The sequence below is a fragment of the Eucalyptus grandis genome, chromosome 9 (genome assembly GCF_016545825.1).
Source record: "Eucalyptus grandis isolate ANBG69807.140 chromosome 9, ASM1654582v1, whole genome shotgun sequence".
Classification (NCBI taxonomy): Eukaryota; Viridiplantae; Streptophyta; class Magnoliopsida; order Myrtales; family Myrtaceae; genus Eucalyptus; species Eucalyptus grandis.
Window position 1 is genome coordinate 24,888,148 of NC_052620.1, and position 22,119 is coordinate 24,910,266.

A 22,119-nucleotide genomic window follows, 5' to 3' on the forward strand; every position below is an offset into this window, starting at 1 on the left:
AGTCACGGTCGACTTCGAGGAACCTCTCGGGTCGACCTTCTTTCGGCTCGTGACATTCTCCCCCACTCAATTGAGCGACATCCTCGTCGCTCACAGCTTGGCGGGCAGCCTTCTTGGTATGAGCACGGACTTTGGCACGAGCTTTCTTGTTTTGACCTCGCTTGGTGCGGACACTCACGTATGATGGACCGCAACCTTCTATGATCACATCGGGGTTGGCCTGCGGCACCATCTTTGGCTTGGGTGGAGCATGCGATGCGTACTCAACCTCGGGGAAGAGTGCTTGAATCGACATGGCGTGAATTGGAGTAGGATCCAACTCTTCCTTTGGCTTCTCCATGCGCTTCACGGCCTTCAAGCTTTTGTCGAAGTGCCGGATTGTCGCGATGGTCTTTGTATCAATCACCCCTTTGATCATAGGGATCATCGACGGGGATTTGGAGTCGGGGATCAAGATGCACTTGGTCCTCATGTCGATCATGGCTCCCACGCTATGGAAAAATTGTAATCCCAAGATGAGATCATAATTGTTGAGAGGAATTACCTCAAATGATAGCTTGCCCTTCCAACCACCGATTTGGACGCTCACGTCGGGAGTCGACCTTGTGCCATGGAGACCATCTGAGTTGATCTGCTTGAAGGTATTCCCGGTTGGCTCCACATGAAGCTTCAAGGCCTTTGCGACCTCGGTCGACATGAACATGTTCGATGCGCTGGTGTCGACCAAAGCATAAAGCGTTCGGCCACACACTTTGACTTCCACGAAGAACATGTCTGTGTTCGGTGTGATTCCTTTCTCGGGCGGTGATCGAGCTTGGACGGAGTTGATCGACTTCATGCCTCCAAGTCGGATTTGCCTCCTCTCTTCTTTGGGCTCCTCCTCCACCTCGTCGATGGCTAGGAGGGCGTTGATGCGACCCCTCTTTGGGCACTTTTGGGTCCAGTGCGGACCTTTGCAAATAAAGTAAGGAGATGGCGGAGGTTGATCGAACTTACTCGTGTAGTCCGTCTGTGGTCGACCTCTTTGGAAGGACGGCTTAGAAGTTCCTTCTCCCCATGTTTTGGCTTGGCCGCCTTGATCATGCGTGCCTCGGGGAGTGCTTCTTGCATCGTCTTCGGGTCGATCTGACCTCCAATCTCTTGCTCGGTTGTTCCTCTGCTCAACCTTGGTGGGATCGACGAGAGACTCGGCCATGCTTAGTGCTCTCGCAAGGCTACTCACGTCCCGCCTCTTCAGCTCAAGTTGTGCCCATGGCTTCAATCCATCCATGAACGCTCCGAAAGCCTCCTCTTCGCTTAGGTTGCGAATTTGGAGTTTGAGTTCCGTGAACTCCTTCACGTACTCTCGGATCGCGCCTCTTTGCTCGAGGAGATGGAGCATGCTACGGGCTTCTTGTTGAGCGAACTCGGGGAAAAAGTAGTCGTGAAACTCCCTCACGAAGTCGTCCCATGTGCTTACGGGATCGGCGCCGCGTCTAATTTCATCGCACCTATTGCGCTACCACAGCATAGTCGTATCAGTAAGGAACATGGAAACCGTTCTAACCTTGATCGACTTGTCTCGGATGTTGATGGCGCCAAAGTATTGCTCCATGCTCCACATGAAGTTGTCCACCTCTTGGGCGGATCGGTTGCCTTTGAACTCCTTTGGTTTCGGCACCTCAATTTTGGGCACCGCTTGAGTAGGCACCGCACCGCTCGTGATGCTTAACTTTCATAGGGCGAGCTCGGTCTTGAGCTCTTGGATCTCCGCCTTCATGGCTTCAACCTCTTCCCTACACGGGCTTACCTCTTCGATTATTTGGACGCGCTCGTTCAAACCATCGATCGATGCTTCGAGAGCTTCATCCTTGTCGAACAACGGAGCCGTGGCTTGGTTGATGCTGGTCGTGAAGTCTTCGCGGAGCGAGCTCTCAACCTCCATGATCCGGTCTTGCACATCGTCAAGACCTTCCATGAGTTCGAGCACGGCACTCCGGACCTTCCTGATCTTCTCATCGAACGTGGCCACAGCATCCACCGAGGTATCTCTTTTCTTTACTTTGCGAGTCTCCTTGACTTGCACAGCCTCTCCAACTATAGCCACTTCTTGGCTTGATATTCTCTTGAACAATTGGCACTCTTCAATCTCTTGGAAACGGATCTCTCTTTAGCTCTAATATCACTTGTCACGGGTCGATCGATTGGGATCATGACCGCGTGGCGACTCGGGCACTTTAGGATCGGATTGGATCGCCGAAGCACCTAAGTCAAGCCTTGCTCCACACGAACGCTCACTCGCTCGCCTTACCCGGATCGTATAGAGAGAAAGGATTTAGAGAGAAGAGCTCTGGAAAGATGTTTTGTATTGTATTGCGAAAGTAGTGGATGCTTACAAATGAAGGAGGACACCCCTTTTATAGTTGAGGGCCTCGGATTACAACCATTGATCTAGAATTCTATCGGCGGACGAGATCGCACTGCCTCAACTACCGACATAAGTATTCAACTACTAGACATAAATGCCAACTACTAGCCACCGACATAAATGAAGCTAGAGTATTCTAGAAACTTCGGGGAGAAGGCTCATTGGGAATCTGAGTGAGCATAGGAGGTCCACCATGGATGAGCCACGGTTGACTCCAGGGAACCTCTCGGGTCGACCTTCTTTCAGCCCGTGACACGAGCATGAGCCTTTGGCTTGTAGATCTAGCGAGCGGTGAGCTCTAGCTCGCTTGCCGACGTCGGGTGAGCTCAAGCTCGCCTTCAATTGGTTGTCGATCGTCATTGTGGTCAGCAATTGGCCGAAGAAGAGGAAGACAAAAATAAAGAAATGTTGACACCTATTTTTTATCTTTCAAATAGTATAAAAAATAATAAAAAAATAATTCAAAATCAAAATCAAATATAAAAAAGTCAAAATCAAAAATTTTTAACTATTACTTTCCTTTAAAAAAAAAAGAGTTGTGAGGTCAGGGTCGGGCCGGATCTAGCCTTGGCCTCGACCCGACCCCTTTTTTCTTTTATTTTTTCCTTGCGTGGGCCTAAGCCGAACCCTCCCATTTACTTTTTCTTTTTCTTTTCTTCCCCTTCGCGCAGCCCAACCCTCTTCTTCCCTCTGGCCCGGCCCACCTCGTTGTCTTCTCCCTCGGCCCGCTTCGCACGGGGAACCAAGCGAAGGCGAAAGCAGCCGTTCGCTTGGGGAAATGGCGAAGCCGAAAGCGGGGGTAGAGGCCGGAGGAGACAGCATCATCTCGCGGGCGGGGAGCATTGGAAGGGGAAGAGAGGTCAGACCCGCTCGCACGCGCGCGAGCCGAAGGATCGACAAAAGGGAGCTCGGCAGAGAGAAGAACGGAGGGAACCGAGCACAAAAAAAACGCAGAGAAAAAAAAAAAAAAAAACGAGAGAAAGAAACAGAGCGAGCTCGGGGAAGAAGACTCGCCGTCGCCGTTCGTGCCGTTCTTGCCATCACCACCCGCCCGCCGCGCCGGAACGTCGACCCCGAGCCACTACGCCCGCGATCCCGTCCGTGCCGTTGTTGCTGCCCAGGAGCCGTGACGCTGCTGCAGCTTCAGCCTCAACTTGACGCCATCCGAACCGGCACCGCCGACCCCTGCGCTCGTTGCCTTCGCCAGACCGCCCGGCTCGTGACTCGCCGCGCCCGCCCGCAATCGCGAGGACCGCGCGTCTCTCGCCCTACTCCGCCCCTACTCCGCCGCGCCTCCACCGCAGAATCCGCGAGCCCGCAAAGAGCTCGCCATCGCCCACCGCGTCTCGCTGTCACCCGCGTCGCCGCCGCCGTCAAGTTCGTCGCGCCGTCGTTAGCGCCGCCAAGGAGCCGTAGGGCTTCGGCCACGAGCCGGGTCGCACGAATCGGGCACGAGTCGCGAAACAGTGTAGGTTTTTCTTTTTTTAAACGATTTGGGCTTGGTTTGGGCTTGGTTTGTTTTTGCTTGCGGGCTTAGGGATTTAAGAGCTTGTGGGTTTAGGGAGTTGTGGGCTTCATTTTTTAAAATAAAAGAGATTGGACTAGATTAGGCCCGCTGGTTGGGCCCAATCCGAACTGAAGAAAGGCCCGACCAAGGCTAGTCGGGCCGGTTCGGCCCGCCCCCCCTTTGACCTGGGACTGGGTCCGGTCTGAGACGGACCCGATCCGCATTGCCAAGGTCGGGTCGAACCGACCCGACCCGGTTCACCTTTTAAAATAAAGAATTAATTTTAAATTTTAAAAATATTTTCTTTAAAAAATCAAAGAAATTAATTTAAAAAAACTAAAAAAATTTCGGAAATAAAAAAAAATAATAAATATTTAAAAATTAGAAATTAGTAATTTTTCTTTTAAAAAAATTAAAAAAATTTAAAACAATTTCGAAAATCCAAAAAATATTTAAAAATTAGAAATTAGTTATTTTTCTTTAAAAAAATTTAAAAAAATTAATTAAAAAATTATTAAAAAATTTAAAACAATTTCGAAAATCCAAAAAATATTTAAAAATTAGAAATTAGTTATTTTTCTTTAAAAAATTAAAAAAATTAATTAAAAAATTAAAAATTTCGAAAATCCAAAAATGATGGGGTTTGATTAGGACTTGCCATGTATTGCCATTTTAGCGTAATTAGACCTTTATGTGCTCGTATTTTGATTACGTTGCATGTTTAATTTGCATATCTAATTATATTTGATTGCATGTGTTTAATTTTATGGCAATTATGATCTTGATAGTTATGATTATTACTTTAATGATTACGCACCCGCATGATCACCTCGTATGTTAGTGGATAAGTATAAAATTAATCCAAACTGCCTGTCAAAAATCATTTTGTTAAAATGAACAAGATTAGGTACCGAAAATGCACTAATTGGTTAACTAGTGTAATCAAGTCCCCGAACCTAGATTCTCTGGTTGCGTAGGAAGTGAGGTATACTCCCATACCTCACTTGGTTTCTAGCCAACCCCAATAGGCTAGTGGCAACTCCTTTTGTGAAAAATTCATAGAAAATATCCCAATGTCACGCGGGGTATGGGCTTGGGAGAAGCCGCGCCTAATCATGGGCCTTAGGCTCGTCCTTTAGGCAATACCCCTAAATCTGTTCCCTCCCCCCGAGGGTAGGTCGCGACAGCTTGGCGACTCCGCTGGGGACTTGGTTTTGAACCTTAGAGGACTTACGCCAAAATTAATCTTGTTCAAAAAATATTTTTGTTTGGCAGCGAGGATTTCAGGTTAGTCCCTAACATTAAAGGTGTTAAATGTTTTTGTAGAATGGGAGGTATAAGGGGAAGTGTTTGCTCACCTTTGTTTTGTAGGGAGGTGAAGGAATGTATGGTTTATTGTCCATGTATGAAGTGTTGATTGCTTATGAATTGTCATGCCTGTATCTCCTGCATTGCACTATACTTTAGCACACACAACCTGCCGCCGGACCTGGGCCGCATAGGATCACTTAGGATGGTGTTGAGGTGGGTACCACTCCGACTACAAGCATGTAGTACGAGTCGCCCATCTCAACCCCAAAATTTCTTTCTTGATGTCAAAGGTCCTCACCTTGGTCTGTGAGCATGCGACACGGGTCAGTCCTTTGATGAAGCCGGAGTCATGGGTAACACGACCTAGCCACGAGCTTGTTGGTTCAGTCCTGTGATCCCATGGCTTCATTTTGAGCCATCTAGAGTAGAAATTGAACCACTGTCCATGCGCATGTCTATGACCTTTACATCGTTGCTCAATGAGTATGGTAAGTTTTCTTGAATTCTTTTCATCGCAATTTACTTATTTTTTTTTCATTTTGGCCGGTCCATGACAAATTAGGTTGATCATACGATGGGGGGTACCCGACCTTCACATCATCTCCGTCCCGAAAGCCGAGCTTCGTGCGTGGTGGGATAGATTAGATCCAGCAGGCCGTGATTGGGTGCGATCGTATATTGGACGTTTACTTCCCCTATTGGAGATAGAAACTCATTCTGGTGTTGTGCAAGCATTAGCGCATTTTTGGTGCCCCGCAACTTGCATGTTCATACTCGGTGATCACGAACTCTCTCCAACCTTGGAAGAATACGGCGTTGCCATTGGAAAACCCTTGGTGTCGGAGTTAGTTAGCTCACTTGTAGGGACCGAGCATGCATCAACCTTATCTGATTTTCTTAAAATTAAAAAAGAGGACGTGAGGAAAGTTTTAAAAGCCAACCGCAAGACTTGCTCGTTTTCATTCTTAAATGAGCTTTTTCAAAATGCCAAATCTTTTCAAAAGAATAGGATTTTCCTCTTAGCTTTCTTCGGGTTTGTAGTATTCCCACATTGTAGGAATGCTATTAACCCTTCCGTAGCATGGGTAGTTCGTGAGGTATGTATGGGAAAGGGTTTTGTTAATGCCGTCCTAACTGAAACCTTTCTCTCCCTTACTCGTTTTAAAGAAAACAAAAACAAAGCTTTCTATGCTCCCCCTGAACTCTTGCAAATTTGGTTTTTTTCTCACATTAAGGGGTTCGGTAATTTGATGACCGTGAATGACATTTCTGACTCTAACCACCCTATCCTAAAGTTTAGAGATAGGAAAATGTTTGCCCCTGATTATCATTATTCTGAGTGGTTAGTTTTCATGACCAACCCCGGACCTGAGGATTTCCAATGGCATGCCAAATGGCTTTGAGTTCAAAAAGCGCGGTTCGTGTGTGGACTTTCTGGACCTATTCCTTTGTTGGGAATCACTGGAGTCGCCGAATATTGCCCGACTCGAGTCACCCGTCAATTTCAAGAGGTTCAGCAGCTTCCGTCGGCGATCCAGGAAGATCCGCTCAGGATAGACTTCCCTGACGGATGCCAAGATCACGAGGACTCTGTTGCATTGGTCAAGTCGATGTGGGATATGTGCCACCCCCGAAAGTTAATTTGGCCCGAAGAAGAGTTGGAGGGGCAAGAAAAGACTTACTATGCCTCGAAAGAATACATCCTTAGACACAGGATTCCAGAGAGCGTCCGCCCGAAGATTCTTGAAGTGCCATTGAAGATCACCCACCGAGCCGAGATCAAGCGCCTCAAGAGGGAGCTCAAGGAAGCCGAGGAGCGTGCTTCGAAGTTAACCCGAGTTAGTTGAGCTGCCACAAGCAGAAGCCATCCTCATTAGTTAGATTGAGTCGAGCGCGATATGTAGCGGGACCATATTCGCATACGTTGCAATATTATGGAGTTTGTCTCGAGTCTCGATGTTGAAAATTGGGAGTTAGGAGAATGTCTTTTCGTCTTTGAAATAGCTTTGTTGTTTAAGGGTTTTCTTTTGCGTTTTTTCTTGTATTATGTAGCAACTTGGCTTTCAATGAAACGAGCAAATTGTGGCGATTAGATCTTTGTCGTGGACCGACCGCCTAATTATTACTTGTACTTATATATGCTTATCTACCTTTGCTTCAGGTACTAACCAATCAATTGTCTTCTACTGATCGTCGACACGGCCAAGCGGAGATCCCCAATTCGCACTTGCGCAAAAGTCAGAATGGAGAACGATGACACCAACGTGCGCATGGCAAAGATGGAGGACCAGCTGGCCCAACTCACCGCAATGATGCTTGAAATAAGCCAGAAGCTTAAGGAGCCCCCCGCTGTAGCTGTCACTGGAACATCCACTCCTACGTTATCAGGACATGCTTCCCCGTCGACGGGAGGTACGCACGTTGCTGATCTCCCTAAGAAAGAAATTGCCGGAGAAGCTCATTCTACCACGCCAATCATCGTCAATTTGGATCCTCCTCCGAAGGAAAACCCAACACCTCGCCTAAGTGACGAGAGTGAAAAACGTTTGGCAAAGATGGAAGAGCGACTATGTGTCTTGCAAGGTTATGAGTTGAAAGGAGCTGATAGGTTATCTCCATACACCATGATGAGCTTTCCTGAGAATTTCCAGGAGCCTGAGTTCACAAGAAAGTATGACGGAACGGGATGCCCAAGGACCCACCTTAGGTATTACATGAGAAAAATGGCTCGCTACGCTGACAACGTGCCATTCCTCATACACACATTCCAAGATAGTTTGGAAGGCATTGCCTTGACATGGTTCATTGCACTAGACATTGAAGAATTCACTAGTTGGGACGACTTAACCAATGAGTTCTTGCAGCAATACCGGTTTAACACCGAGCTTGCCCCCACGAGGGAAGAGTTAACTCGTGTTGAGAAGAAGAGGAATGAGTCATTCAAGGCCTTCGCGCAAAGGTGGAGGACCATGGCCTCGCAAGTGAAGCCGGCCTTGAATGAGAGGGAGATGAAGCAGTTGTTCCTCAAGACATTGCCCTTTGAATACTTCCAAGGGTTAGTATTCTCGGGTTGCCAAACATTTTCACAGCTAGTTGAGGTAGGTGAAGGAGTTGAATGGGCAATGGTTGAGGGAAAGATTTCAACCGGAGGCGCGAAGAAATTCCCAGCAAGAAAAGATAAGGAGGCCGCAATTGAAGTAGCGCTTGTGCAAGAGCCCCATTTCCCTCGGCCAACCGCAACACCCGCGCACAAGCCTACGATGGTTCCAGGTAGTTCATCACAAGCATACGATAATGGCAAGAGGCCGTTTCGAAAGGGGTTTTCTCCACTACCACGCCCGCTGTCAAAGTTATTGCCCATGCTTCTTGAAAAGAGGATGGTCGCAAAGGAGGTGCCTAGAGATAACCCCCCGAGGTTCGCCGGTTTCGATATAACCAAGACCTGTGAATACCACATGGGTGAAATGGGGCATGATGTAGATAATTGTCACATGCAAAGATACAAAGTTCAACAGCTTCTAGACAAGAACATTTTGACTTTCAGGGAAGCTCAGCCCAACGTGCAACAGAACCCTCTACCAAATCATGTAGGGGGAGTGAACTCAATTTCCGAGGACACACGGGCGAGTCAGCAACCTCTAGTATTGGATGCTTTTGAGTTGTATGAATCCCTAGTGCTAGCGGGATACTATGAAGGCCAGGAGGATGTGACCCTAGAAGAGAAATTGAACCGCGTCCGTAGGATGATAACCATGGGAGTAATCAGACGCGGAGAAGAGGAAGAGAATGTTGTATCCGTGACAATGCCATCATCATTCCGCTCATCTTTCTTCAACTTTGTTGGTATGTCTCGGGCGAGGAAGGTTATGCATGGAATTTCGAAGACCCCAACTTTATACGAGGAAGGGTTGATAGCTATGATTACCCCGATGGTGATTGAATTGTCCGATGAGGAGCTCGCAGGCGATATCAGGCTGGAAATTGTTGAACCCACAGTGATCGACCTTATGGTCGAAGAGATGTCAACAATCGAAGTCACGGGAGGACCCACAATGCCGGTCACGATTGAATTGCCTCCCCAGGAGGAAGACAGAATGGTAATGCTGGAGTATCCTCCCAAATTCGATTCCAAAGCTGTACCTTGGGGTTACGGAACAAATGAGGTAGATGCTGTCACGCGATCAGGCCGCTGTTACGCACCTGATAAGGGAATAGAAAAGAAGGTCGTGACCGAGGAGGAGGCAAAGCAATTTTTGGCTGTAGTAAAGTCTAGTGAGTTCAACGTGGTGGATCAATTGCGGAAGTTGCCGGCTCAAATCTCCCTCCTGGAATTATTCAAATCTTTTGAGAAGCATAGGGACATCTTGCTAAAAGTCCTTAACGAGGTGCATGTGCGAGAGTCAATTGATGAAGTCCAATTGGAGGAGTTCGTTGGGGCCGTTCTATTAAAAAACCAAATTTCCTTTACTGATGAAGATCTCCCCCCCGATGGTCCTAATCATACCAAAGCGCTACATATCTCGGTGAAACATGAAAGTACTCTTGTTTGCAGAGTATTGATTGATAACGGTTCGGCACTCAATATATGCCCGTTGGCTACTCTCCACTGTCTTGGCATTGATCTTGGGAGAATCCATACTGACAAGTCGACTGTGCGGGCTTTTGATGGGATGAAGAAGGATGTGATAGGGGAAATTGAGCTTGAGCTGCTGATTGGCCCTGTACTTTTCCAAGCTGTGTTCCAGGTGTTAGATATACCAAGTGCTTTTAATTTTCTGCTAGGGAGGCCGTGGATCCACACAGCAGGCGCTGTTGCCTCCAACCTCCATCAGAAAGTACGATTTGTGGTGGACAACAGGCTTATCACGGTCCATGGAGAATCCGACTTCAAGATCTATCACGAGACAGCCATCCCCTATGTGGAGCCAGAGTGTACCGAGGAATCCAGCTTTCAAACCCTCGAGCTGATATCCATGGTCCATGTGCCTGTAGGGTCCTTCACAAAGGCTCCTAATTTGTCTAAGCTGGCCATAGCTGCCGGAAAGATTATGTTGGCAAATGGGTATAATCCTGGAGAGGGCCTTGGATCACACGGTCAGGGTGTGCGAAAGCCCATTGAAGCTCATAAAAACTCGAAGAGGAGAGGCCTAGGATACGTTGAGGGGCGAGAAGATCGTAGCGAGCAAGGTGGTCGTGGCAACCGAGGGGGCCATGGAAGGCAGAGAGGCCGGAATGCCCGAGGAGGTCGAGGTGGGTATAGAGATTGGAGTGAACGTATTGCCCAAACCGAGGAGGGTGATGGCGATCAAGGCCCGTTTCATCCGTTGTTGGAAGAAACGTTTCCAGGACCTCCAAGGATGTTATTCGAGGAAGAGGGGGACATCTATGGTGTGACTGAGCTATTCGAGGAAAACGTCATATGTGCCATCCTAGCATGCGAGGAGGCTGAGTCCTCCGAAGTCATGGTTGTCCCTTCAAAGTAGGGCGGTTCTCATCTAGCCTAGTCTTTTGTTTTATGTCTTCTCCCCTACGTGGGATCTCGTAGTTTTTCTTTCTTTATTTCCCGTTTATGTCATTTGTAATGTGAACTATGGTCAACCCCGATCTTGAGCCATTGGTTGTGGGTGGTGTGTGTTAAAAAACGGCCTTATCTTTCCTCATTCAATAAAATAGACACATGTTTTATTAAGGACATGTGGAGGCACATCAAACTAGTCCTATGATGGTCACTGAGGCATAGGTCTCCACATGCTCCCTTATTTGACTGCCTTGCAAGGACGAGGAAATCCGAGGATATGAGGATGAGTTCTTGAAACTTTTACAAAAATACTTCAAAAATTCTTCGAAAAACGACATGCATCATTTTTATTGTCGACATTGCTCTAACTCATTTTATCGCATCTCAGGCATTACATTATGCATAATCATAATAAGGACGCATATGACTCGGACGTGCATGAAGAAAGTCTCTCAGGTTCCGATGACACTGACGATGATGATCAGAAGGGGATTGAACGCGAATGGAATCGATATGAAGGATCGAAGCTGTTGACCGAAGAGCGAACAATCACCATAAATTTAGGTGATGCAGAGAATGTCAGGGAAGTAAGGATCGGGGCATGTCTTTCAGAGTCAGAGGCGGAAAAGACGACTAATCTTTTGAAAGAATATCAAGATGTGTTCGCCTGGACATATGCCGACATGCCGGGATTGGACCTCGAAATTGTGGAACATGCTCTACCAACAGATCCTGATATGCCACCCAAGAAGCAAAGACTCAGGAGAACTAAACCAGAATTGTCCAAGAAGATCTAAGAAGAAGTAATGAAGCTGCTGAAAGTAGATTTTATCGAAGTGACACGTTATCTTGATTGGGTAGCAAATATCGTGCCTGTAATGAAGAAAGATGGGCGAGTCAGGGTATGTGTTGACTAGCGTGATCTAAATCGAGCAAGCCCCAAAGACGATTTTCCACTCCCACATATCAATGTCTTGGTTGACAGCACGGCAGGATTTGAGTTATTCTCCTTCATGGACGGTTTTTCTGGATATAATCAAATCCGTATGAAGAAGGAGGATAGGAGCAAAACATCATTCATAACTCCTTGGGGAACTTTCTGCTACAAAGTGATGCCTTTTGGTCTAAAGAATGCTGGGGCAACGTATCAAAGGGCCATGGTCACGTTGTTTCATGACATGATGCACAAGGAGATCGAGGTATACGTGGATGATATGATTGCAAAGTCAAGACGTGGTGAGGACCATGTTGGAGTCTTGCAAAAGCTGTTCAAACGTCTTCGGAAATTCAAGCTACGCCTTAATCCCACAAAATGCGTTTTTGGGACGAGATTGGGGAAGCTGTTAGGGTTCATGGTTAGTAACAAGGGCATAGAGATTGATCCGTCAAAGGTTAAGGCTATTTGTGATTTACGAGCCCCGACCACCACCAAGGAGGTCCGCAGCTTGATGGGGCGGCTCAATTATGTGGCAAGGTTCATCTGTCAGTTGTCTGAAATAGCAAGGCCATTCTTCAAGCTCTTGAAAAAGAACGCAAAGATTGAGTGGGATATCGAGTGCCAGGGTGCCTTCGAGAAGATAAAACACTATCTCACTCACGCACCAGTTTTAGTACCCCCTCTCCCTAAAATTCCCTTAATTTTGTACTTGACCATACATGATGAATCGTTGGGAACCATGTTAGCACATAAAAGACCAAATGACGGGAGAGAATGCGCGATATACTACTTGAGCAAGAAGTTTACTATTTCCGAGATGAACTACACAGAAGTTGAGAGAACTTGCGTGGCCTTGATTTTGGTTTTGCACAGGCTGCGGTAATACACGCTCCATCACCGAATCCTGTTGGTGACCGAAAATGATCCCATCAGATACCTCCTGGAGAAGCCGGCACTGGTTAGCAAGTTGGCCAAGTGGCAAATCTTAATTTCAGAGTTTGACGTTCAGAGCCTGGGGCAGAAGTCCGTTAAAGGTCGCGCCATAGCAGACATGTTGGCAGAAAGTCCCGAGAGGTCCAGGACATCTGATGAGGATAATGATGCAGGGGAACAAATTTTACTTGTATCAAGTGACAAATGGACGATGTACTTCGATGGTGCAGTTAATTTAGTTGGGTCGGGTACCGGGGCGGTTCTTATCTCCCCAGATGGTCAGCACTACCCTGTTGCCGCTAAATTGACGTTCTCTTGCACGAATAATATTGCCGAATATGAAGCGTGCATTCTCGGCCTCCAAGCTGCTATTGACATGAAGATCTGAAAGATGCAAGTTTATGGTGATTCAACCCTTATCATCTTACGTACTAAAGGCGAATGGCGAACACAGATTCTAAATTGATTCCGTATCATGAGTTCCCGGGGAAGTTGACGGAAGAATTCCAAGAAATAGAATTTGAATACTTGCTAAGGTCTCAAAATCAGTTTGCTTTGATGCCCTAGCCACCTTGTCTTCAATGTTACAAGTAGTTGGAGGCTTGGACATTGAACCATTAAGAATTGAAATCCCCGCCTATTGCATGACGATTGAAGAAGAACCGGACGGACAGCCTTGGTATCATGACATCTTGAAGTATCTCGCAGAGTGGTGAATTTCCGAAGGAAGTGAAGCAGCAGAGAGAAAAATTTAATAAAGTTAGCATCGAAATTCTTCGCCGTGGAGATGTCCTCTACAAAAGGTCCTTCGACTCGACATTGCTAAGGTGTGTCGACGCTAAAGAAGCTGACCATCTGATGAAGGAGATACATGAAGGGGAGTGTGGCCCCCATATGAATGGACACTTCTTGGTGAGAAAGGTCATGCGACTCGGTTATTATTGGCTAACCATGGAGTCCGACTGCATTCAGCATGTACAACGGTGTCACCAGTGCCAGATTTATGGAGATAGGATAAATGCCCCTCCAAACGAACTTCACCAAATGTCTCAGCCCTGGCCTTTTTCAATGTGGGGAATTGACGTGATCGGGCCCATTAACCCCAAAGCTTCAAATGGACACCGATTTATTTTGGTAGCAATAGACTATTTTACCAAGTGGATTGAGGCCAATTCATATGTTAATGTTACTGCCAGGAATGTGGCGAAGTTCATTCGTCGCGATATTGTCACTCGTTACGGGGTGCCGGAGGCGATCATTACCGACAATGGCACTAATTTGAACAACAAAGTTGTGGATGGTTTGCTTAGCGAGTTTCGAATTAAGCATTTGAACTCGTCACCGTACCGTCCTCAGATGAATGGAGCAGTGGAGGTGGCAAACAAGAACATAAAGAAAATCCTGTCAAAGACTGCTGAAAATTATCAGGATTGGCACGATAGGCTCCCTTTCGCGTTAATGGCGTATCGAACTTCTATCCGCACCTCCACAGGGGCAACTCCCTTTTCACTCGTGTATGGGATGGAGGCAGTCTTACCTGTTGAAGTTGAGGTCCCTTCTCTAAGGGTCCTTTCCCAATCTATGCTCGATGAGACTGAGTGGATGCAACAGAGGCATGAGCAGTTAAACTTGATTGATGAGAAAAGATTGCAAGCTGTGTGTCATGGTCAATGCTATCAGAGACGAGTTGCAAAAGCCTTCAATCGAAGGGTGCGTCCTAGATACTTTGAAGTCAATGACCTGGTGCTGAGGAAAGTGCTTCCGATTATACTGCACCCTCGTGGCAAATTCACCCCGAACTATGAAGAGCCGTATGTCATTAAAAAGATTCTGCCTGGTGGTGCTATGATTTTAGTTGAAATGGATGGCACCGAATTGCCTAGACCCGTAAACTCGATGCAGTCAAAAATACTTTCCATGATTGAAATCAAGGTCGAAGAACCACTTCATGCGCAACCGAGTCACATGGCATCATGCATAGCATCATAGATATCATACATATATCACATACACGCATATCTATTTGTGTTTCAGGCACCTTACCGTTCGATGAGGGAAAAGTCGATTCAAAAGACCCATCAAGTCTCCACACAAATGGTTGAATATCTCTTTTTCTTAAAAAAAAAAAACCCGGGGGGCATAGCGTCATTCCTACCACTTATTTTTTTCTGGTACCACTATGTATGCTTCATGTCGGTAATTCTCGAAGAGGGGAGCTCGTAAGAATGATTTTATTCGGATAAAATGTTGAAACATTAATCATGCCAAACAAGGAGTGCTTAGGATGAAGAAAGGTAAGTCATTTCCAAACACATCCTTCGAACACTTTCAAGAGTTGAGTGAAAAACAACCTCTCTTAGGACGGAGGATCCATTCGCATTGAGCGTGAAGATCGAAATGATAAAGGCATTTCCTTCATCAATCCCAAACGCCAAGCTGATATATTGCTAGCCCTTCGGGCCAAATAGAGATGATCCTCCAAAATACCCTGGTCGAGGACGACCCGACATTGGGATAGCATAGGAGGTTGCGATCGTGTTGTAAAGCGAATGATTGGGAAAGATCCTATTACTTTCACTTGCATCAATCTTCTGGTGATAGCTTCAAAGGAATTCTCATTAGATCTTGACTCATCCCAATATGAAGAAGAGCATTTCATTCTCCACCCAAACATTGATACCCATTGCTTTAACCAATTTGGGCCCGATTATTCATTTCTAAACCCCGAGTGGTGATCATCTCCCTTCACTGGGCAAAGCATAAGAATTGATCAAAAACAATTGACAATTACAAGAACAATGTGAAAAGTATCTCGAAAATCATAAGAGCTCCAGAAGTTCAAAAAGCGAAAAGTTCGACAAACTAGCGAAAAAAAAAAAAATCATTGCGAGTGCAAAGGAAATTAGAGAAAGAAGCAAAGCTCTCATGCAGATATGCTTAATCAAGGGACTTTCGAGATGCGTTATATTTCAAAAGCCAAATGATTTGGAAAGATCAAGTGACCTGGTCATGATGCCATGATGATCACCAACTCTTAAAGACCCTATTGAAAGTTTTAAGCCTTTCGAGCCTTTCCCGAGTCGACATTATAACCCTTTTCCAAAGCCTCTTCTGATTGGGATAATTTGAGTGAAAATGAGAATACCACCAAGAAGCTACTGCTTGAAGGAGTGGAAGTAATTCTATCTTGTCTTATCTTCTAAGCTCTCGACTTATAAACCCAATGAAGATAATGACAAATGTTCATTTATTGGTCTCAAAGCAACAATTCATTTGTGCGAGCCCTAACCGAGCCCGTATTGCAGTCCTTTCAAAAGTCCTTTTTGATCGATCAGATTGTGCTCATTGCGAATGTTTCCGGAAGCCTTCGACGTAGGTTATGTGAGATACCTTCAGTAACCAATTATCTCCCACACGAATGGATGGGATCAAGTAGCCATTTTATTGAGAGTGCGTGAGAAACCCTTTCTGACTAAGAAGCTCTAGTTTGGCATGCTTAATGAACCTTTTTTCTCGAGTCGTAGCCGTTCTAATGAGAACTTGCCTCCTAGAAAATTTGATGATTAATGATATATCCACAAGCAAGATGACAGTTTTGTGCCACATGATGCTAATGGACATCGGATGTTTTTCTAAAGCAATCGGACTTAGCTTGATTATTTTGTTCAATTAATGTTACAATATTGCCAATACGTCTCTTGATGGCGTCTCTAATGACATTTGCTCAAGTTGAGTTGATAGGATTCATCAGTGAAGCCATGCAGTTTTCTAAGGGGTTAGTGGGTGCTTCCCTAAAAAACCAAAGGTTCATGATCAGCCTTAAACCATGTCATCTCCAAAGGTTTATGGTTAACCTTAAACCATGTCATTTCCAAGATTGGTGGGTTCATCCGTAAACAACGCTTGTCCGCCTCCCGCCGAAAACCCGTTCGTACACAAAGTGAGACTATCATACTCGGTCAAAACTCGTTTTTACACGATGAGACTTTAGTCTTCCTCACTTCTTATGACCCGAAGAGCTTTGTATCCTGGAGTCTTCCTCACTTCTCATGACCCGGAGAGCCTTGTATCCTGGAGTCTTCCTCACTTCTTATGACCCGGAGAGCCCAGAGAGCCTTGTATCCTGGAGTCTTCCTCACTTCTTATTACCCGGAGAGCCTTGTATCCCCGGAGTCTTCCTCACTTCTTATGATCCGGAGAGCTTTGTATCCTGGAGTCTTCCTCACTTCTTATGACCCGGAGAGCTTTGTATCCTGGAGTCTTCCTCACTTCTCATGACCCGGAGAACTTTGTATCCTAGAGTCTTCCTCACTTCTCATGACCCGGAGAGCTTTGTATCCTAGAGTCTTCCTCACTTCTCATGACCCGGAGAGCTTTGTATCCTGGAGTCTTCCTCACTTCTTATGACTCGGAGAGCCTTGTATCCTGGAGTCTTCCTCACTTCTTATGACCCGGAGAGCCTTGTATCCTGGAGTCTTCCTCACTTCTTATGACCCTGAGAGTTTTGTATCCTGGAGTCTTCCACCTTCTTATGACCCGAGAGCCTTGTATCCCGGTGTCTTCCTCACTTATTATGACCCGAGAGCTTTGTATCCTCGGAGTCTTCCACCCTTCTCATGACCCGAGAGCCTTGTATCCCGGAGTATTCCTCACTTCTTATGACTCGATGGGCTTCGCAGCCCGAAGTCTTTCTTCACCTTATTGACAAGACGCATTTCCATAGTTATGAGTTCTTTTCGTCGACCTAATACATGCATATGCACCTAGGGTCTTTCTATTGTAAAAAATAATTTAGGTGTCATCTGTCTTTGATTGCAACCTCTCCGAGGCTACATTCAAAGAGGGCAGTGATTGACACCTATTTTTTATCTTTCAAATAGTATAAAAAATAATAAAAAAATAATTCAAAATCAAAATCAAATATAAAAAAAGTCAAAATCAAAAATTTCAACTATTACTTTCCTTTAAAAAAAAAAAAAGAGTTGTGAGGTGGGTCGGGCCGGATCCGGCCTTGGCCTGACCCGACCCCTTTTTTCTTTTATTTTTTCCCTGCGTGGGCTTAAGCCCAACCCTCCCATTTACTTTTTCTTTTTCTTTTCTTCCCCTTCGCGCAGCCCAACCCTTTTTTTCCCTCTGGCCCGGCCCACCTCGTTGTCTTCTCCCCTCGGTCACTTATCGCACGGGAACCAAATGGCGTAAAGCAGCTGTTCGCTTAGGGAAATGGCGAAGCCGAAAGCGAGGGGCGAGGCCGGAGGAGACAGCATCATCTCGCGGGGGCGGGGAGCATTGGAAGGGGAAGAGAGGTCAGACCCGATTCGCACGCGCGCGAGCCGAAGGATCGACAAAAGGGAGCTCGGCAGAGAAGAACGGAGGGAACCGAGCACAAAAAAACGCAGAGAAAAAAAACGAGAGAAAGAAACATAGGGAGGAGGAGTCGTGGTGGCAGCCCTCACCGTGCCACCACTACCCCCGCGACGCCTATAGCCCGAAGCTGCCGCGCCGCCGCTGCCCTCCAAGCGTCGACCCATAGTACCCGCCACCGCAGCTCCCGACGCCAATCGAGCGAAGAGTAACGGAGGGAGAGGCACAAAGAGAGCAGAGAGGAGAGCGAGCTCGGGAAGAAGACTGCCGTCGTTCGTGCCGTTCTTGCCGCCACCACCCGCTCGCCGCGTCGGAACGCCGGCCCCGAGCCACTACCGCCCGCGATCCCGTCCGTGCCGTTGTTGCTGCCTAGAGCCGTGACGCCGCGTAGCCGGCCTCAACCCGACGCCATCCGAACCGGCACCGCCGACCCCTGCGCTCGTTGCCTTCGCTAGACCGCGCCGGCCTGTGACTCGCCGCGCTTTGCCTGCAACCGCGAGGACCGCCGCGTCTCCGCCCCTACTCCGCCCCTACTCCGCCGCGCCTCCACCTGCAGAATTTGTGAGCCCTGCAGCAGCTCGCCATCGCCCACCACGTCTCCGCTGTCACCCGCCGCGTCGCCGCCGCTGTCAAGTCCGTTGCTTGCCGTCGCCGCCAAGGAGCCCCTAGGACTTCGGCCACGAGCCGGGTCGCATGAATCGGGTGCAGGTCGCGAAATGTAGGTTTTTCTTTTTTTAAACGATTTGGGCTTGGTTTGGGCTTGGTTTGTTTTTGCTTGCGGGCTTAGGGATTTAAGAGCTTGTGGGTTTAGGGAGTTGTGGGCTTCATTTTTTTTAAATAAAAGAGATTGGACTAGATTAGGCCCGCTCGTTGGGCCCAATCCGAATCGAAGAAAGGCCCGACCAAGGCTAGTCGGGCCGGTTCGGCCGGCCCCCCATTTGGACCGAACCGGGTCCGGTCTCGGAGACCGGATCCGATCCCGTTGACCGGTCGGGTCGAACCGACCCGACCCGGTTCACCTTTTAAAATAAAGAATTAATTTAAAATTTTAAAAATATTTTCTTTAAAAATCAAAAAAATTAATTTAAAAAAAACTAAAAAAATTTCGAAAATAAAAAATAATAATAAATATTTAAAAATTAGAAATTAGTAATTTTTCTTTTTAAAAAATTTAAAAAAATTTAAAACAATTTCGAAAATCCAAAAACTATTTAAAAATTAGAAATTAGTTATTTTTCTTTAAAAAATTAAAAAAATTAATTTAAAAATATTAAAAAATTTAAAAGAAATTTCGAAAATCCAAAAAATATTTAAAAATTAGAAATTAGTTATTTTTCTTTAAAAAATTAAAAATTAATTAAAAAAATTAAAAATTTCGAAAATCCAAAAATGATGGGGTTTGATTAGGACTTGCCATGTATTGCCATTTTAGCGTAATTAGACCTTTATGTGCTCGTATTTTGATTACGTTGTATGTTTAATTTGCATATCTAATTATATTTGATTGCATGTGTTTAATTTTATGGCAATTAGGATCTTGATAGTTATGATTATTACTTTAATGATTGCGCACCCGCATGATCACCTCGTATGTTAGTGGATAAGTATAAAATTAATCCAAACTGCCTGTCAAAAATCATTTTGTTAAAATGAACAAGATTAGGTACCGAAAGGGCACTAATTGGTTAATTAGTGTAATCAAGTCCCCGAACCTAGATTCTCTGGTTGCGTAGGAAGTGAGGTATACTCCCATACCTCACTTGGTTTCTAAGCCAACCCCAATAGGCTAGTGGCGACTCCTTTGTGCAAAATTCATAGAAAATATCCCAATGTCACGCGGGTATGGGCTTGGGAGAAGCCGCGCCTAATCATGGGCCTTAGGCCCGTCCTTTAGGCAATACCCCTAAACCTGTTCCCTCCCCCCGAGGGTAGGTCGCGACAAGAAAAGAAAAAGAAAAAAGAAAATAAGAATAAGAATATAAAATAGTTTAAAAATCAATTTTTAAATATAAAAAATAATTAAATTATATTTTAAAAAATAAAATAATAAAAAATATTGAAAATGACTGCATGAGATAAAAAATTTTCCTTACTAAACAGCGCAAAATACCGAACACCAAAAAGTAATTACATTTTCTTGAAAAATGACTTTTTGGAAAATATTTTTCAGAAATGTCACATTTTCTGCGAAATAAATAGAGCCTTAGATAGGGAGAAGATGAATCCAAATCCCGCAAACGAAGAACATCTCCCGATCATAGACCATCTCTCGATAACCTTTGACTTTGGGCTCATGTTGACCGGAACTGGAGTGACTAGTATTGAGAGAGACGAAGAACACTAGAAATGAGGGAAAGATTGGAATTTGAAATATTATCTACTGATCCTAAGAGAAATTTTCGAGAACACTTTTTTGTCGGTCAAAAGAAAATTATCGAGAACACTGAGAAGCCAAAGAAAGGACGAGTTGCCTTGGACTCTAAGCTTAGCCAATGCTAGCTTTGAGTCAAAGTGATCCATAAATTTGTTACCAAAACACTACAATTTTCGCTGAAAGACATTGAAGACCTAAAGTCCCTTCCGAAGCCACACGCAGTCGAACCTTGTTTTGTTAAAAATATGGAAAAGAAATTAAAATATTCGTGGAGCGATTGAGGCATCTATCGTCAATGCACGACTATTGTAACAAAAAAAAAAACAATAGGTAATAATTTTTTATGTTAGGTATGCAAGATCAATATATAAATGTATGTTAATGTGATGTGATCAAATATAGACATAAGTGGACATTCAAATAACAAAAGCTTGTCCCATCAAATTAATATTAATGAACCTAGCTTTATTTGCTAGACAATTGAGTCAGTTCTCTTCATTGCCTTATTCAATCGCGAGAGCCCAATATCGAGTGGGTAGATCCTGAACTCGAGGAATACCTAACTTATTTCATTGATCAAGTAAGACATAAGATGAAATTCTGATTGATGGCCTAAAATGCTCTATTTGTCCCAAGAGGACATCATATAAGTGGGATCAATTTTTCACACATGCATAAAGAGTACAATACAGATTTTCCCTCCTAACATCGCAGGAATGTTTCACTGTTTATATCTTCAAGGCAGTAGAAGCTGCGGTTTTCATTTCTGAGCAAAGCATCCTCAAAGCACTTGGCCAGGAAATCAGGGTCGGGGATGATGTCCTTGGCCACCAGAATCTGCATGTCCGCCCTCCCCGCATAGCTCACCATGTGCATCGTGAGTGCCTGCATATACCGCATCTCAAACACCCCACATCAGTCCTGATAAAGATTTCATTCCAGATACCGCAGAAATAGAAGGAAAAGAGAGACGATGAGGCGCGAGTATTTTGAAGCCTTACGTGGGGAAAACCAGAGGTGTTCGCCCTAATGTACGTGATGGGGTTGCCCACGACTGCGATCTCCTCGTGCAGGCCGAACATGTTCGAGATGTTGAACGTGGTGTTGCAGAAGATCCTGTAGTTGAGCAGGCTCGAGGCCTGCATCAGCAAAAACAAGTATAGATTGCGCGTTAGTCAGCATATTGTCGTTCTGTTTTTTGAATTGCAGAAGCGCGAAGTTATCCTTACACGTGCTCCTAGATAAGTCGTGGCCACATCCCTGATTTTGTAGGAGAAGTGAGCCTCCGGGGATTTCTTCTTCCGGTCAATCATCGACTTAGCTTTTCTCACGTGTTCGAGAGGGTCACCGCAGCTTCTGTGGTAGCGAACGGGAGGAGGAGAATCCCGAACTTGTTGCCCCACCGCAGTCCTGGGTCGCCTTCCATCAAATTGGTTAGTTCCTGGTTACTACCAACACCACACTTCAATTTAATCAACTTCAGTTAAAAGGCCAAAAAAAAAAAAAAAAAAAAAAAAATTGAGACTCGCCTGCAATCCTGGTTGTTCTCGCAAGTTAACAGCTGCCACTCCCGTTAGTCGAGTCCCTTCCCGCACAGCTGACAAAGGCAAATGAGCATTTTAGTCAGTCGAGATTCATCGCCCTTGAATTGACAAAATGGAGTGAATCATCGGAAATGCTATTCCTTTTTACCGTTGGGACATCGGTGGTCCAAGTATTTGAAGAAGCCGGCTGATATGATCCCAAAGAGAACATCGTTAATGGTCTGCAT

General features: G+C 45.6%; 1 protein-coding gene and 1 pseudogene across 1 annotated transcript; one reads left to right on the forward strand and one right to left on the reverse strand.

The window, feature by feature from the left end:
• The first annotated feature begins 7,468 nt into the window (after positions 1 to 7,468).
• LOC120288474 lies at positions 7,469 to 11,540 on the forward strand. Its single transcript, XM_039302470.1, has 2 exons — positions 7,469 to 10,704; positions 11,132 to 11,540. The coding sequence occupies exons 1-2, from the start codon at positions 7,469 to 7,471 to the stop codon at positions 11,538 to 11,540; spliced, it is 3,645 nt and encodes a 1,214-aa protein (XP_039158404.1).
• Positions 11,541 to 21,050: 9,510 nt separating this feature from the next.
• LOC120288475 lies at positions 21,051 to 22,119 on the reverse strand (annotated as a pseudogene).